This window comes from Mesoplodon bidens, assembly GCF_964165515.1.
Source record: "Mesoplodon bidens genome assembly, chromosome: 18".
NCBI classification, from domain to species: Eukaryota; Metazoa; Chordata; class Mammalia; order Artiodactyla; family Ziphiidae; genus Mesoplodon; species Mesoplodon bidens.
This window is the reverse complement of record NC_138175.1, coordinates 53,675,591-53,692,161: the sequence shown is the minus strand read 5'-3', so window position 1 is coordinate 53,692,161 and position 16,571 is coordinate 53,675,591. Positions and strand designations below refer to the sequence as shown.

Sequence of the window (16,571 nt, the reverse complement as noted above, 5' to 3'; positions counted from 1 at the left end):
TGGTTTGTGTTTTGACAGAGGATAAAGCTATTTTACCAAAACGCAGGGGATTTATTTGGCGTTTGGGCTAAAAATAATCTAGTGGGAGGTGGTAGACCGACAGATGAGGCAAAGAAATGAGGTATCTTTAGGGGCAGGAAGCTGGTGGCCGGAAACCCCAGGTCCCACGGGAGAGGTGACAACAGCGGGTCAGGCAGACATCTGGGTTCCCGAGGGGAATGAGGGCTCAATGGCTGGGACCGGCTGGGGATTAAACAAATATTTACAGGCGACAGGGAACTAAATGCCCAGGGCACTTGAGGGGGGCGGGGCGGGGCTTCGGGAAGGTCGGGGCCTAGCGGTACCGAGCGAGCCGATCGTAGACGTGGTCCAGGTTTCTGCACAGGAATATGGAGAGCGTCATGAAGCTGAGCTACAGAGAAAGGAGACGCGGTCAGAGAGGTCGAGGGGCTGCCGGGGAGAGTCGGGGGTCCCCAGGGAAAAAACCTAGGGGGTGGTGGGACCAGGGGAAGAAAATAAGGGCCCGCGAGTTGGGCGGGGCTGCGTCATGGGAGGTGTGGAGAGGGAGTAGGTAGGAGATGGGCGGGACTAGAGGGAGAACTTGTTAAAGACTCAGGGACGGGAGTTTGGAGAATATGATGGAATTAAGGGTAAAAGGGCTAGAGGTCATTGGGTAGGACACCAAAGGGCGGGCCGGGGAGGGGTGGGAGCAGAGTTGAAGCAGGAAGGAATAGGGTGGGGTAGAGGGAGTCCAGCTGCGTCCAGCATAGGTCTAGAGTCTGAGAAGCCGCGTGATCCGGAGAAAGCCCAAAGTCCTTTATTCCGGAAACTCATCTATCTCGCCCTCCGACTCGGCCTCTAATTCCATCTCGGCCTCCATCTCCGCGCCTGCACTCCCGGTCTCAGGTTGTTCCTCGTCTTGATCCCAAATAGGCCAGGGCCCCAGGGCCATGGGCAGTTTACCCTGCGGGGCCTCGTCCCCCCAGTTAGGGCAGGCACCCGCCATGCCCCAGCCAACCCACAGATTGCCGCTACGCCCGCTGCTGCTCAGCACACCATAGCGCCCGCCGCTGCCATCGGTGCTCGGGCCGGGCCCGGGGTTCGAACAGTAGGCATCCGGCACCTGCGGCTGGCGTTCCTGGTGGAGCATGCTGCGTGGTAGAAGTAGACTCAGCCCCACCACACTCACCTGAGGGGAAAGGGGAGGGATATTGCGGCCAATAGCAGGAGGCTGATATGCCAAGGAGGACCAATGGGAGCCTCGCGAGGAAGGGCGGGAACGCCTGCTCCCTCCGCGCAACCAATCAGAGCTCACAGAGGCTAGGTCTCCTCCCTCGTCCCAGGTGGAGCCTCAGGAGGGCCTGGATTAGCTGACGCTGTACCACGCATGAGCCTTTCCCTGAGAGACTGGTTGGACGCGCAATTTGGGGCGGGGCCATCTAGACCAATCGTGAGTGGGGGCGGGACCAGATTACCTCAAGTAGACCCACGCCGAGACAAATGCCCACTATGGAGATGAGGTTGTTGTGCAACCACTTCTGGAGGCTCCGTGCGCAGCCCTGGGGATATAGGGGAGAGGCTACAGGTAGGGTTCTTTTGGGGATTCGCCCTCAAGCCCGGGCCCACTGTTCTCCTCCGCCCAGCCCTAACCCTTCTTTCAGGTACCGCCCCCCTTCCCTAGTTACCAGGGTTCTCTAGTCTCTCCGCTTCGGCCGGTCCAAGCCTTCCCCCTCCCCAGGCATCAGCGTTCTAGATCCTGCCCTTTCGCCTAGGCCTTTTCTTTAGGCCCCGCCCTTCAAAAGACCCCGCCCCTTGTAGGAGCTCTGCTCCTCTTGTAGTACCTCCCTCTCTCGTAGCTCCACCCTGTCAGGCCCCTCCTACGTCCTGCGCTCCAAATCCTCCCCACCTCGCGGTAGATGTAGCTGTTCGCGGGGACCAAGCAAATGTCTGCATAGTGTCGGGGCCGCGCCACTTGTCCGAGCCGGCTGAACTGAGGGAAGGAGATCTTATCGAAGATTGCGGAGTCGTTGGTCGCCGATGAGTTATAGCAGGAGCAGGGCACGCGGTGCCCTCTCGATTCGTTGCTCCTCAGGCTGGGGGTACGGAACCAGTCCTGAGGAGAGTTCCAGCCACAGCAGCGCAGCTAGGAGAGGGACAAGAGTCAGAGGAACAGGGGCTGGAGGGATGCAAGATGCTTTGGGGGATCAAGGGACTGGGTGATGGGTATGAGGTCATACTGGGGAGTAGAGGGCTAAGTGGTGGGTGCAGGGTGGGGGACTGTGAGCTGTGGGGTCATGGCAGGGCCAGGAGACATTAGGGGAACATGAGGTTGGGAGAGACAAGTCACGGGGTTAGGGGTCATGGGGCTGGGGGGAGAAGCTGCAGAATCGTGCTGTGGACTGAAGAGTGGATAGGCAGTACAATTCAGCCTCAGGGAGGGGACAAATGGATGGGAGGGCGGGGTCATGTGAGTGATCAGGGAATGGAGTCTCACTTGGGCCGGGTCCCTTGGGAACCAGAGTCACTACTGGGCAGGGAGTGGGGTCACGCTAGGGCCTTGGGGCTGAGGGTGGAGTCTTGTCGAGGCGGGCGGCGGAGCCACTGCAGGAGCTGGGAGCTGGGGGACTGGGCCACGTCGCCACGGCTGAAGGTGGAGTAGGTGAGTAGGGTTACATTAGGGTCCTAGAGCTGGGGGCTCGGGCCGCGTCGGGGCCGTCCCTTCCAGGCAGTGGGCGGAGCCACGTCAGAGTCCCAGAGCTAGAGGGAGGGATCCTGGTGGGTGGGGGCCTCACGCACCTGAAACTGCACGTAGTCCCAGCTCTCCTCCGCAGCCGTCTCCTCCGGGTGGGCGCGGTAGGTTTGGATCGTCTTCAGCACGACGTCCTCCACTTTCCGCTCCAGCTGATAGGCCGAGAGTGAGGATGAACCACCACCTGCCTCCCCACCGCCATCTGCCCCAACCCACTCCAGCCACTCCGTGGCTGTCTCAGCCTCAGGTAGTCCCTGAGCATCTTCAGGTCGGCCTCGGTTTTTCGCTGAATGGCTAGCTATGTCTCCATCCCTCAAAATCTCTCTCTCTCTGCCTGTTTCAATCGTCTGTCTTTCCGTTTCTCCACTATCTCCCATGATCTCATTCGGTTTCTGTCTCTTTCTGGGAGCCTTCTGTTTCTCCGAGGCTTGTTTGTTTGTTTGTTTTCCTACTTCCCTTTGGATTTCTGTCTCTCTTCCTCTGTCCCTGTCGGTGAGTCTTTCTCTGGCCCTCCCTGTCTCTAGCTCCTTCTCTGTGTCTTTCTGCCAGTCTCTGCATCTGTCTCTGTCTTTCCGTGTCTCTGTTTCTTTCTGTCTTCTCTATCTCTGTTATTTCTCTTTGTCTATGTCAGCCCCTGTCTGCCTTTGTTTCCGTCTCTTTCCACCACCCACTAGCTGGGGTTGGGGGGAGGAGAAGGGGAACTCACCTGGACCTTCTGAGTGGAGATGAGGATTCCCAGGGTGATCTGTGTGGCAAACAGGAGCAGCAGTGTCCCAAAATACTGGGGAGGGGCAGAGTGGAGAGGTCAGGCTGAAGCCCTCTGCGGGATGAAGGAGCTGCCAGGGCTCTATTTGAGGGCAAGATGTGAATGAGCCTAGGGATGGAGGGGGGAGGGGCACTCACCAGGCCCAGGAGGCAGCGGAACTCCTTCAGGGCCCCCACACAGCCCAGGAGGGCAAGGCCCATGGTGAGGATTCCTGAGATGGCCAGGGCCTTGGACCAGATCTGCAAGGGCATGAAGGACAAGCCTGGGGGAGGTGAGAGGCAGTGATGTTTGGTTCCATGTGCACAGCTCCAGGCAGCCCCATTCCACACCCACACGCCACCCAAGCGGGGAACAGTAACCTGGGGGACCTCTTCCTGGGCCCCTGGCATCCTTTTCTCTGGGTCTCTGTCCCTGTCCCACCCTGAATCTCTCTATTTCCTTCTGGGATTCTCTCCACCTCTCTCTGTGGGTCTCTGTCCCTCTCTCTCTTTGGATCTCTGTTCCCTTCTTTCTAGATCTCTGTCCCTCTTTCTTCCCGGTCTCTGTCTTTCCCTCTTGTTCTCAGTCTCTCTGTCCTCTGTCAGCTCCTACCCACCCCCAATAGTTTCAGCCCCATCACTTGTTCTGTGACATTGGATCAGCCATCTAGACCTCCCTGAGACCTAGGGAATAATGCTATCTAGTTCCTAGAGTTGTTTTGAGCAACACATGGGAGGCATGTGTTTAACTGGTCCTCTACACAGGGCAAACATTTATTATATATGAGCCATTAGGATTTTGACTATTACCCCATTGTTATTGTCCTACAATTATTATTAGTGTTGATCTGTTCTACTTCCTTGCTGTGTGACATCCAGTAAGTGACTTCCCCTCTCTGAGCCTCAAGAGAGGGAAGATTTATGGGAAAATCTGATGAGCCTCTGCCCAAGATGTGACACCTAGGAAGTGTCTGAGAAATGGCCATTATTATTACTGGTATGCACAACTCATTTGCCAGAGGAAGAAGCTGAGGCTCGGAGAGTTACGGCAGTAGCAAGTGGTGGAGCAGAACCTGAGATCAGAACAGGGAGTTGGGCACCATGGGCCTCCCTGGGATGAGGGAGACCACAGGAGGTCCTTGGAAGGGAGCCCAGTTCATGCCTGCTCCAGGAAGGCCCACCCGGACTGGCCCAGCTCCCTTACCCACAAAGGACATGAAGCTGGTCTTGTCGATGAGTATCCAGATGCCAAAGCAGAAAATAAGGCTGCCTAGGACCTGGGGAGAGGAGAGGAGAGCATGGCCGGTGGGCAAAGGGGGATTTGGGATTGGGCAGCTGCGGCAGCGGCTGGGGCCTGGGCTGGGGAGCCGGGAGGCAACTCACGAAGAAGAAGAGGTTGAAAACGAAGAGGAGGTACTTGATGAGGCTGAGGCAGCTGTCCTGGGCTGACATCTTCTCCTAGAGGCGTGAGAGAACAGTGGGAGGGACGGGACAGAAGGGGTGGTGGAAGTAGGGGGACGCAGGCAGAAAGAAAGACCGTGAGAGAGAGATAGGAAGAGGCCGAGAGAGAAGAGAAAGGAAGAACTCAGAGAAAGAGGAAGTTCCAGGGGCAGAGCCCCACCCTCTCCCTGTACATGCGAGGTGACTTTCTTCTGTGTCTCTGTCCCCATCTCCCTCACCTGCCCCACGGGGATGCACACACCAGTACCTGAGGGGCCTTGGAATTGGTGGACACCAAGGACACACCAGGCAGTTCTTCCCAGGTCTCCATGGCTCAGGCTGGGGGACGCACAGGGAATCCTGATCTACTTGCACCCACCTACTCTGGGCACCAGGACCCCAGGCCGGCCCTGGACAGCAGCCGACCTCACAGACACTCTGACCTCACCGCCTGCAAAGCTCTGCCATCTCTGCATTCATCTCTGTCCCCGCTTCCCGGCCCTCCCAGTCTCTTGTCCTCCTCTCTCTCGGTCTCTGTTCTTTTCTCTGTGGATCTTTATCCTCTCTTTACCTCTGGGTCTCTGTCCCCTTCCCCCACCCAGGTCTCTATCCTCTCCCTCTCTGGTTTCTGGCCCCTTACCTGCGTGCCTGTCCTTCTTTCTCTGTTTATCTACCCCCTTCCCCCACCTTCCCGTCATTGCCCCTCTCTCGGAGTCTGCATCCTGTTCTTGGCAACAAGTGTAGACCAAGGGTCCTCCCACGTGCTGGGCCAGGGGCTGGGCACCTGGGGGAAGTGAAAGTGCTGCGGGTCCCAAGTGGGAAGGTCCCCAGTGCGAGGGGGTGACTTGGCGGTACCAGAGCACCCAGAGCGGAAGCTGAGCCTCGGGCAGTACTTCCTGCTTCTGCAGTGAGGCCCCTAGAGGGGCAGGCCCCACAGGAGTCAGGACTGAGCCCAGGACCTTGGCCGTTAGATCCGGCTATGCAGTACCTGATTGTCTCTAGGCCCGAGCCACGCAGCCAGCAGCCTTTGAAGTCTCCCCTGATGCCCTGCAGGCTCCTCAATTTTGTCAAGTCCTAAACGCCTCACGGATTTTTAACATCATGGATGTTCCTACCATCTTGACATCCACCCAGGCCCTGGAAAACCAGACCTTCTTAGAGACCCAGTACCCTCTCTCTCTTTTGAGCGATCTCATCCACTTTTTTTTTTTAAGTCTCCAAATGTAATTATTTCTTATTAATGTCATCAAAAATCAATTCATATTAATAGTATTCTGATTTTTGACTCGGGGCTTTCTTTTTTCCTCCAACTTTACTGAGGAATAACTGACAAGTATAATTGTACATATTTAAAGTGTACAGAATGATGATTTTATATGTATATATGTACATACATATATACATATATGTATGTAGTGGAATGATTGCCAGGCTCAAGCTAATTAACATATTCACCACTTCACATAGTAAACTTAGTGTGTGTATGGTGAGAACATTTAAGATCTACTCTCAGCAACTTTCCAGCACACAAAACTGTATTATTAACTATAATTGTCATGCTGTACATTAGATCTTCTGATCAGAACTTATTCCTCTTATAACTGAATGTTTATACCCTTAGACCTATGTCTCCCCATTTTCCCCACTCCCCAGCCCCTGGCAACTACCATTCTACAATCTGTTTCTGTTTCTATGAAATTGGCCTTTAAATTTTTTTTTAAAAAAAGATTCTACATATAAATGGTACCAGTATTTTTCTTTCTCTGGCTTCTTTCACCTAGCAGAATGCCGCCTCCCCCTCCCCCCACTGCAGGTTCATCCATGTTGTCCTAAATGGCAGAGTTTTCTTTTTTATGGCTGCATAATATTCCATTGTGATATATATATTAAAGTTAGGGTTAGGGATGTATCACATTTTCTTGATCTAGTCATCTGTTGAAGGACATTTGCTTCCATATCTTGGCTATTGTGAATAATGCTGCAATGAACATGAGTGAAAAGATATTTCTTCAAGCTACTGACATCATTTCCTTTGGATATATACCCAGGAGTGGCATTGCTGGAGCATACGGTGCTTCTATTTTTAATTTTTTGAGGAACCTCCATACTGTTTTCCATAGTGGCTGCACCAATTTATACATTCCCACAAGAGTGCACAATGGTTCCTTTTTCTTCACATCCTCGCCAACACTTGTTATCTCTTGTCTTTTTGATAATAGCCATCCTAACAGTTATGAGGTGGAATCTCATGGTTTTGATTTGCATTTCCCTCATGATTAGTGATGCTGAACACCTTTTCACACCTCTGTTGGCCGCATGTATGTCTTCTTTGGAAAAAAATGTCTACTCAGGTCCTTTGCCCATTTTCAGATTGAGTTATTTGCTTTTTTGCTGTTGAGTGATACTAGTTCTTTATGTAATTTGAATATTAACCCTTTATCAGGTATATGGTTTGCAAATATTTTCTCACATTCTTCATTGAAAAGGTTGCCCTTTCAATATATTGATTGTTTCCTCTGCTATGTAGAAGCTCTTTTGTTTCATGTAATCTCACTTGTTTATTTTAGCTTTTGTTTCCTGTGCTTTTGGTGTCTTATCCAATAAACTATTGCCAAGACCAATGTGGTAAAACTCAAGGAGCTGTTTCCCTATGTTTTTCTTCTAGGAGTTTTACAGTTTCATGTTTTACATTTAAGTCTTTAATCCTTTTCAAGTTAATTTTTGTGAGTGGTGTACAATAGTGGTTCAGTTTCATTCTTTTGCATGTGCTTATACAGTTTTCCCATTTATTGAAGAGACTGTCCTTTTCCCATTGTGTGTTCTTGGCACTCTTCTCAAAAATTAGTAGACTGTATATGCATGGGTGTATTTCTGGACTCTTTATTATGTTTCACTGGTCTGTGTGCCTGTTTTTATACCAGTACCATATTCCTTTGATCACTATAACTTTGTAATATAGTTTGAAATTAGGAAGTATGATGTCTCCAACCTTGTTCTTCTTTCTGAGGAGTGCTTTGGCTATTCAGGGTCTTTCATAGTTCCATACAAATTTTAGGATAGTTTTTTCCTATTTCTGTGAAAATTGGAATTTTGATAGGGATTACATTGACTCTGTAGACTGCTTCGGGTACTATGGGCATTTTCACAATATTAATTCTTTCATTCCTAGAACATGGGATATCTTTCTATTTATTTGTGTATTCCTCAGTTTCTTTTCTCAATGTCATAGTTTTCAGTGTACAGGTCTTTCATCTCCTTGGTTAAATTTATTCCTAAGTGTTTTATTGTTTTTGATACAATTATAAATGGAATTGCTTTCTTTTTTTTTTTTTTTTTTTTGCGGTACACGGGCCTCTCACTGCTGTGGCCTCTCCCATTGCGGAGCGCAGGCCCAGCGGCCATGGCTCATGGGCCCAGCCGCTCCGCGGCATGTGGGATCTTCCCAGACCAGGGCAAGAACCCATGTCCCCTGCATCGGCAGGCGGACTCTCAACCACTGCGCCACCAGGGAAGCCCCTGGAATTGCTTTCTTAAGTTTTTTTAGATAGTTTGTTGTTAGAGTATAGAAATGCAGCTGACTTTTTTTGTTTTTGGCTAGATTTGGTCTTCGTTGCTGCATGCAGGCTTTCTCTAGTTGTAGCGAGCGTGGGCTACTTTTCGTTGCAGTGTGCGGGCTTCTCACTGTGGTGGCTTCTCTTGTTGTGGAGCACAGGCCTTAGAGAGTGCAGGCTTCAGTAGTTGTGGCGTGCAGGCTCAGTAGTTGTGTCTCACGGACTCAAGAGTGCAGGCTCAGTAGTTCTGGTGCACGGGCTCAGTTGCTCCGTGGCATGTGGGATCCTCCTGGACCAGGGATCAAACCCATGTCCCCTGCATTGGCAGGCGGATTCTTAACCACTGTGCCATCAGGGAAGTCTGCAGCTGACTTTTGTATGTTGATTTTGTATCCTGCAACTTTACTGAATTAATTTGTTAGTCAGGTTTTTGGTGTGTCTTTAGGGTTTTCTACATAAGATCACGTTGTCTGCAAACAGATAATTTTCTTCCTCTTGATTTGGATAAGTTTTATTTCTTTTTCTTGCCTAATAGTTGTGGCTAGGACTTCCAGTACTATGTTGAATAGAAATGATGAGAGTAGGCATTTTTGTATTGTTCCTGATCTTAGAGGAAAGGCTTTTAACTTTTCACCATTGAGTGTGATGTTAGCTGTGAGCTTGTCATACAGGGCCTTCATTATGTTGAGGTACATTCCTTCTATACCTAATTTGTTGAGAATTTTTATCATGAAAGGATGTTGAATTTTGTCAAGTGCTTTTCTGCATCTAATGAAGTGATCATATGCTTTTTATCCTTCATTCTGTTAATGTGGCATATCACATGTGTTGACTGCCATGTGTTGAACCATGCTTGCATCCCAGGGATACATCCCACTAAATCATGGTGTATGATCCTTGTGATGTGCTGTTGAATTCAGTTTGCTAGTATTTTATTGAGGATTTTTTTTTGCATCTACGTTCATCAAGGATATTGGCCTATAATATTCTTTTCTTGCAGTGTCCTTGTCTGGCTTTGATATTATGGTAATGCTGGTCTTATAAAATGAGTTTGGAAGTGTTCCTTCCTCCTCAACTTTTGGGAAGAGTCTGAGAATGATTGGTATTGATTCTTCTTTAAATGTTTTGTAGAATTCACCCATAAAGTTATCTGGTCCCGGGCTTCTATTTGTTGGGAGAATTTTGATTATTGACCTAATCTCCTTGCTCATTATTGGTCTGTTCAGATTTACTTTATGGTTCAGTCTTGGTAAGTTGTATGTTTCTAGTAATTTATTCATTTTTTCTAAATTATCTAATCTGTTGGTGTATAATTGCTCATAGTAGTCTCTTATGATCCTTTGTATTTCTGTAGTATCATTTGTTATGTCTCCTCTTTCATTTATAATTTTATTAATTGAGCCATTTATCTTTTTTCTTAGTCTAGCTAAAGGTTTTTCAATTTTTGCTCATCTTGTCAAAAACCCCACTCTTAGTTTCATTCATCTATTTTGTTTCTTTCTAGTCTCTATTTCATTTATTTCTGGTCTAATCATAATTATTTCCTTCCTTCTGCTACCTGTGGGCTTATTTGTTCTTTTTCTAGTTCCTTGAGGTGTAAGTTTAGAACATAGATGCAACAATCCTCAACAAAATGTAAACAAGCTTAATTCTCTCTTTTCCATTCTTATTTTTTTCTTCTCTGACTGGATAATGTCAAAATATCTGTCTTCAAGTTCACAGATTCTTTATTCCTTGGTGGACCAACCCCTGGGTAATGTCCTCATTTCCTCTCTCCCTCTTTCTCATATGGCCCATCGGTCCCTAAGCCAATCCCTTCTTCACCCTGATTCTCTACTCTGTCCCCTCCTCTCTGTCCTCGTGACTCGGGCTGACTCAGGACTTTTGTTCTCCCTCCTGGACCCAGACCTCAGGCCCTTCCCTGGCCTTATTCTCTCCCCTCCAGTCGATTCCCTACGTGGCTCCAAAAGAGACTTTTTGAAACTCATACCTAGGTTACACAGCCCTATGTTTAAATCTCAGTTAGGACACTGACTCACCACCCCTTCCCCTGAGTGCCCACTTCTAAACCACCATGAAGTCCTTTATGCTCCACTACTAAAATACATTTCGAATCCATCCACTCGTGTTGAACTCCATGGCTACCATCCTAATCCAGGATCTTATTATTTTCCACACAAATAATTATAATTGCCTCTGAAATGATTGTCATGTGTTGAATGGTGACCCCCCCAAAAAAAAGATATGTCCATGGCCTGGAATGTGATCCTATTTGGAAAAGCTTTTTTTTACAGATGTAGTTAAGTTAAAGATATCAAAATGAGGTCAACCTTGATTATTCAGGCCCTAAATCTAATGACAAGTGTTCTATATTATAAGAGATACATAGGAAGACACAGAGAGAAGAGGAGAATGCCAGGTGAAGAGAGAGGCAGAGATTGGAGTTATGTAGCCACAAGCCAAAAAACTCCTGGAGCTATCATAAGTTGGAAGAGGCAATTATCTGATTCTCCCCGAGAGCCTCCAGAGGGAGTGCAGCCTTGTCAACACCTTGACTTTGGACTTTCGGCCTCCAGAATAGTGTGAGAGTAAAATTCTGTTGTTTTAACCTACCAAGTTTGTGATAATTCGTTCTTGCAGTCACAGGAAACTAATACACCAATCTTCCACTTTTCTACCCACTGTTCCCTTCCTCAGAGATGAGTACATGAGTACCTGGAGATCCAAAGGAAGGTGGCAGAGGTTTGCTAGATGCTCACCAATTTGGTTTCCTCTTTCTTAGGCACACAGGAAGACTACATTTCCCATGCCTTCTTGCAGTGATGCTGAGGCCATGTGACTGGTCTTGGGCCAGTGAAGTGGGTACAGAGTGATGTAGGGCACTTGTGGACCCGGCTATAAAATGTCCTGTACAATTTTTACCTTATCTCTCTTCATTCATTCATTGGCTGTCTGTAAGCTGAGAATTTATTGGAGGACTTAAGGATGGGAGAGCTGAGAGATAAAAGAGCTTAGGTCCCTGGTTTCTCCTTGGAAGCGAGCCTTTTGGACTTTATGTATGTAAGAATTTATTGCATTAATCTATATAATATTTTATTAGTATATAAAGTTTGTTTGTTAGTATTAGTAAATAGGGTTGTGTGTTAAAGCAACTAGCTTTAATAATCCTGACGGCTACAGGTAAAATACCTGTCACTGCATTTTAGCCAGCATCAAAATTCAGATCTGTGATAAACTCCCATGCTTTCAAATTTTCTTTTAGTAGTTTTGAGTGCATAATGTTATTTTTTTACCTCTTATGGTGAAGAATGACACATATAATAATGTTCACAAAACACAATGTACAGCTCAATGAACTATCACAGTGTTAATACCCATGTAATGAAGATCAACATCATCATTGACCCAGAAACCACTTTCTCCCTTGCAAATCACTATCCCACTCCTCTTGACTTATAATGCTATATTTTGCTTTGGCCTGTTTTTCACGATATAAATGGAATCATACAGTATTTATTCTTTTGTGTTTAACTTAATTTTGTTCAACATTATGAGATTCATCAATGGAATAAGTAGCAATAGTTCTTATATCCTCACCACTTTCAAGTATTTTATTGTCTGAATATCCCGCAATTTATTTATGCATTCAACTATTGATGGACATCTCGGTTGTTTCCTGTTTTTTGATTATTACAGATCACACCAGTACAAACATTAAAAAAAAGGATGAAATTAGTTGTTTTTTTTTTTTGCGGTACGCGGGCCTCTCACTGTTGTGGCCTCTCCCGTTGCGGAGCACAGGCTCCGGAGGCACAGGCTCAGCGGCCATGGCTCACGGGCCCAGCTGCTCCGCAGCATGCAGGATCTTCCCGGACCGGGGCACGAACCCGTGTCCCCTGCATCGGCAGGCCGACTCTCAACCACTGCGCCACCAGGGAAGCCCTGAAATTAGTTTTAATAATATATTTTATTTAACCCAACATATCCAAAATATTAGCTTATAATCCACTCTTCCAAGTCTTCCTTGAATCTACTCCAATAAGGCTTTCATTCTGACTCGTTCACCAAAACCACTTTTGTCAAAGTCACCAATGACACCCATGTGGTCAGTTCTTGGTCCCCATATTACTTGACTTCTCTGCATCACTGGTTGTGGTCCCCACACAGGCAGCATCAGTGTCAGCTGGGAATTTGTTAACCTATTCTAAGTCCTCATCCCAGGCCTACTGTAGTAGTCCCCCGAAATATATATCCTTGTCCAAACTGCTGGAGCCTGTGAATGTGACCCTATTTTTTTTTACCCTATTTGGAAAAAGGGTCTTTGAAGATGTAATTAAGGATTTCAAAATGAGATTATCCTGGATTATCTGAGTGGGACCTAAATCTAAAGACAAATGTTCTTAGAAGAGACACCCAGAGGAAAGGCACTCCTAGAGGAGAAGGAGAAGACAGAGGTGGAGATTGGAGTTATGCAGATACAAGTCAAGGAATGCCTTGAGCCACCGGAAGCTACCCTTAGCCCACACATCCTATTGTCCGCCCAGAAGCCAAAGGGATCCTCCTGTTAAAACATGAGTCACTTCTTGACTCAGAACCCTCTAATAGCTTCTTATCTGACTCAGGAAAAAACCCCAGCTTCCCATCATGACCTCTGAGGGCCTCCATACAATACTCTGGCCCCTGCCACTTCTCTCATTCCACCTACTACCACCCTTCCCTCAGTCACTGGGATCCAGCCATACTGGCTTCCTTGCTGTTTCAAGAACCTGTCAAGTATACTTCTGCCTCCAGACTTTTGTCATTGCTGTTCTCTCTTCCTGGAATGCTCTTCCTCATGCTGTTCCTAGCTCCTTTCCTCATCTCCTTCAAGGCTCTGCCAAATGTCACTTCCTCAGAGAGGTCTTACTTGACTACTGTCTACAGCTCTCTGCCTTGTCCCCTCATAATACTCTGTTTTGCTTTCTTAACAGCACTCCCATTCTCGGAAATTCTTATTTGTTTACATGTTTCCTGCTTTTGCATCTAGAATGTAAAATCTTTTTCATACAGTATCCCTAGGGTCTAGGGCAGTGTGGGGCACATATCATTCAATAAATATTTACTGACTGGCATTTTTCCTGGTGTCTTGAGTTCACAGATTTTCCTGCCCCAGGGCTTTGCATAGCCTCAGGGGCTGAGATGTTCATATTCCATTTTTCACCTAGTAAATCAACCTTCAAGTCTCAGTTTCAGTGTTACTTCCTCAGGGAACTCCTCTTGTAGCAGAGAGGAACAAGCCTGACTCCATATTGGATCTATTCCCTTGTTCTAACCCTTGTGCTCTGTTGCCTGTGCTTAGTCTTGCTGGCTCTGCATCTTTGTAAAAGAATGTTGCCAAAGCCTGAAACACACATGATAGCCCATTCTCAAGGCTCTGACCTTTAAATGTATAATGCTCTTCCATTCATATAAAGATAAAAAATTGGAAAACAGAAAATACGTTGTCTTGTTGGAGGTCTATAGGAACATTGTGACCAGACCTATAGGTCACATAGGTATAAAAGAAGCCTGTATAAAAGAAGCCTGAATTTTAACTCCGGTAAGATTGTCCTTTTGGACACTAGTCCAGCATCTTCTTGGTATGCTGGCTTTCCAAATAAAGTTGCTATTCCTTGCCCCAGCAAGGATTTATTGGCCTGTTGTGTGATGAGCAGTATGAGCTTGGGCTCAGAAACACTCTCCAAATTAGGTCTCTGTGTTAAGGATTGATTAATTTCCCTAGATTGTAGTGTATTCTTACAGCACCTAGACATTTTCTTTTACATCTTTTTTGCTCAGTCATAATGATCTAAGCCTAGGGACCACTGGTGGTTCTCAAAATGTGGTTCTCAAAATGTGGCCTAGGGACTGCTGGTGGTTCCTGAGACACTTTCAGGGGTTCATGAGGTGAAAATTATTTTCATAATACTATTAAGATGTTATTTGCCTTTTCACTCTCACTTTCTCTTGAGTATACAGTGATGTTTTCCAGAAGCTACAGCACATGAGCTATTTTGACAAACCCTGTGCAGAAGCAGATTTGAGAATCCAATTGTCTTCTAGTAAGCCAGGCGTTAAAAGAGATCTGCAAAAATGTAAAATACTCTTCTCACTAAATTATTTTTGGTGTGGAAATTAGTTATTAAAAATGTTATGCTTGGGCTTCCCTGGTGGCGCAGTGGTTGAGAGTCCGCCTGCCGATGCAGGGGACACGGGTTCATGCCCCGGTCTGGGAAGATCCCACATGCCGTGGAGCGGTTGGGCCCATGAGCCATGGCCGCTGAGCCTGCGCGTCCGGAGCCTGTGCTCCGCAACGGGAGAGGCCGCAACAGTGAGGCCCGCGTACTGCAAAAAAAAAAAAAAAAAAAAAAAGTTATGCTTACACAATGAGTTTTTGATAATACATATTTCAGAAATTTCTCAGTTTTAATATTGATAGATATAACGCACATAAACACAATCCACATAAATACAACCCACATAAATTATTGGGGTCCTTCATTTTTAAGGGTATAAAAGCAGTCCTGAGACCAAGAACTTCTAGTAAATCTTTAGGCTTTTTATTCTTGTCTGCAAGCCCAGCAGATTTCGGAATTCTCTGAAGGCAAGGTCCCCGTCTGTCTTATTGGACACATACTTAAGGTTTGACTAGTAGTATGGGGAGACTTAAGTGTTACTGTCAAAGATCTGAAGGCAAAAAGAAATGAATGGGAAGACCAATCCTCCCACCTCATCCTCACCTCCACATTACTCGGGGGACTGGAAGTGAAGCCCATGCTCCAGACGAGGGACTCGGCTTAGAGCCTGGACTGAGCAGTGCCGGAGGATGGAAAGGGAAGGTTGGGCACGTGGTCTAAACTGCACGAGAGGAAAGGAAGGAAGGAGGGACGCATGCGCATGTGTGCACGTGTGCGCGCGTGTAGGGAGTGAGGTGGGTGTTGGAGGGGGCGGAGCCGCGGAATCTTTCCCTCCGTCAGGAGAGGTGAGCGAGGGGAGCGGCGGTGCATGCGCAGAGGAACGCGGGAAAGTCGGTGCCTGAGGTAGAGCGAGGAGCGTCGCGCGGTAAGGCCTGAGGCTTGAAGGGGCCCGAGGTGGTCGCTAGGCTCCTCAGTTGAGCCTTCTACACCCTTATTTTCGGCTGATTGACCAGACTGAAGGGTCCAGGCCTCGAGGGTGAGGGGAATTGGCTCCCACAGGATTCCGGAAACGTTCATAAATCTGGGGTGTGTGAGGTTGGGCGTCACCCCCTGGGGTCACTGGACTTCGCCAAGGGATAACAGGCCACCTGACGGAGTCTCTCAGACCCCGGGCTCTGTGGAGCTGAGAGGTCGAACGGCCCGAGAGGGCCCTCCTTTTTTCTCCCCTAGGACCCGGGAAATTGGCGTCAGCCCCTTCGCTCACCAGATCTGACTCTGAGCCAATCCCAAGGCCCGACCTTCACGGCAAGCGGCCGTGGGTCCCTGCCCAATTGGGGAAGCCCGTTGGTTCAGGTTCCCGGCGGCAGAGACCGGGTCTAGCCTCCTCACACATGCCTGTTAAGGACGAAGTTATTGCCTGCTCCTTGAGGAAGCTGGACGCCAGCTCCCTCCTTTCATCTTTGGGGTTTATAGTTCCAGGGGAGGAGATAAAGGGAGAGGATCGGGCATTTCCGGGAGGCCCGAGCGCTCTCCGGAAGGCATGGGCCTAGGAGGGCAGTTGCCGGGAAGGGTGATGTAGAGCCTCACGCGTTGGGCCACCATCAGGGCCTCTCCAGGCTGCGAGGAAGGGTTTGCCAGGGAACCAAGGGGCTTTATAGGTGTCACAGTGGCCGGTTTGCAGAATCTGTTTGCTGAAACTTAGTTCTCTCAGTAAGTCAAATTTACCAATTTACCAGAAAACTTGTAAATTCTGGTAAATGTACCAATTTACCAGAATACACTTTCTGAATGTGTTCAAGAAAGGTGGATATATTTTTCATGGATACAGTTTTCCTTTGTTTAGTGGAACTCAGTGTCAGGGTCAGTGTTAACATACATTATGGGAATCAGAAGTACTCCTTGTAATTTTGAGTTATGGTTCATTTCAGCTGC

The 16,571-nt window shown here is 47.8% G+C and overlaps 1 protein-coding gene across 5 annotated transcripts; it reads right to left on the bottom strand.

The window, feature by feature from the left end:
- Positions 1-13: 13 nt before the first annotated feature.
- On the bottom strand, positions 14-8,500 carry CD37 (CD37 molecule). 5 transcript variants are annotated; one of them, XM_081215880.1, is made up of 9 exons: positions 5,202-8,500; positions 4,877-4,951; positions 4,698-4,770; positions 3,653-3,777; positions 3,456-3,530; positions 2,797-2,901; positions 1,907-2,143; positions 1,476-1,559; positions 14-407 (listed from the first exon to the last, which is right to left on the bottom strand). In XM_081215880.1, the coding sequence occupies exons 1-9, from the start codon at positions 5,262-5,264 to the stop codon at positions 33-35; spliced, it is 1,212 nt and encodes a 403-aa protein (XP_081072006.1). In that variant the 5' UTR covers positions 5,265-8,500; the 3' UTR covers positions 14-32. The 5 variants fall into 5 exon arrangements, with proteins under 5 accessions (XP_081072006.1, XP_081072008.1, XP_081072009.1 ...); XM_081215882.1 differs by having other exon boundaries at positions 5,574-8,500; XM_081215884.1 differs by having other exon boundaries at positions 194-412.
- Positions 8,501-16,571: the final 8,071 nt, after the last annotated feature.

Coding starts and splice junctions, on each gene's coding strand:
- CD37 (XM_081215880.1), bottom strand. CDS start 5,264: ATGGAGACCTGGGAAGAACTGCCTGGTGTGTCCTTGGTGTCCACCAAT. Junction 3,778..4,697: donor CAGCTTCATGTCCTTTGTGG/GTAAGGGAGCTG, acceptor CACCTCCCCCAG/GCTTGTCCTTCATGCCCTTG. Junction 3,531..3,652: donor TCCGCTGCCTCCTGGGCCTG/GTGAGTGCCCCT, acceptor GCCCCTCCCCAG/TATTTTGGGACACTGCTGCT.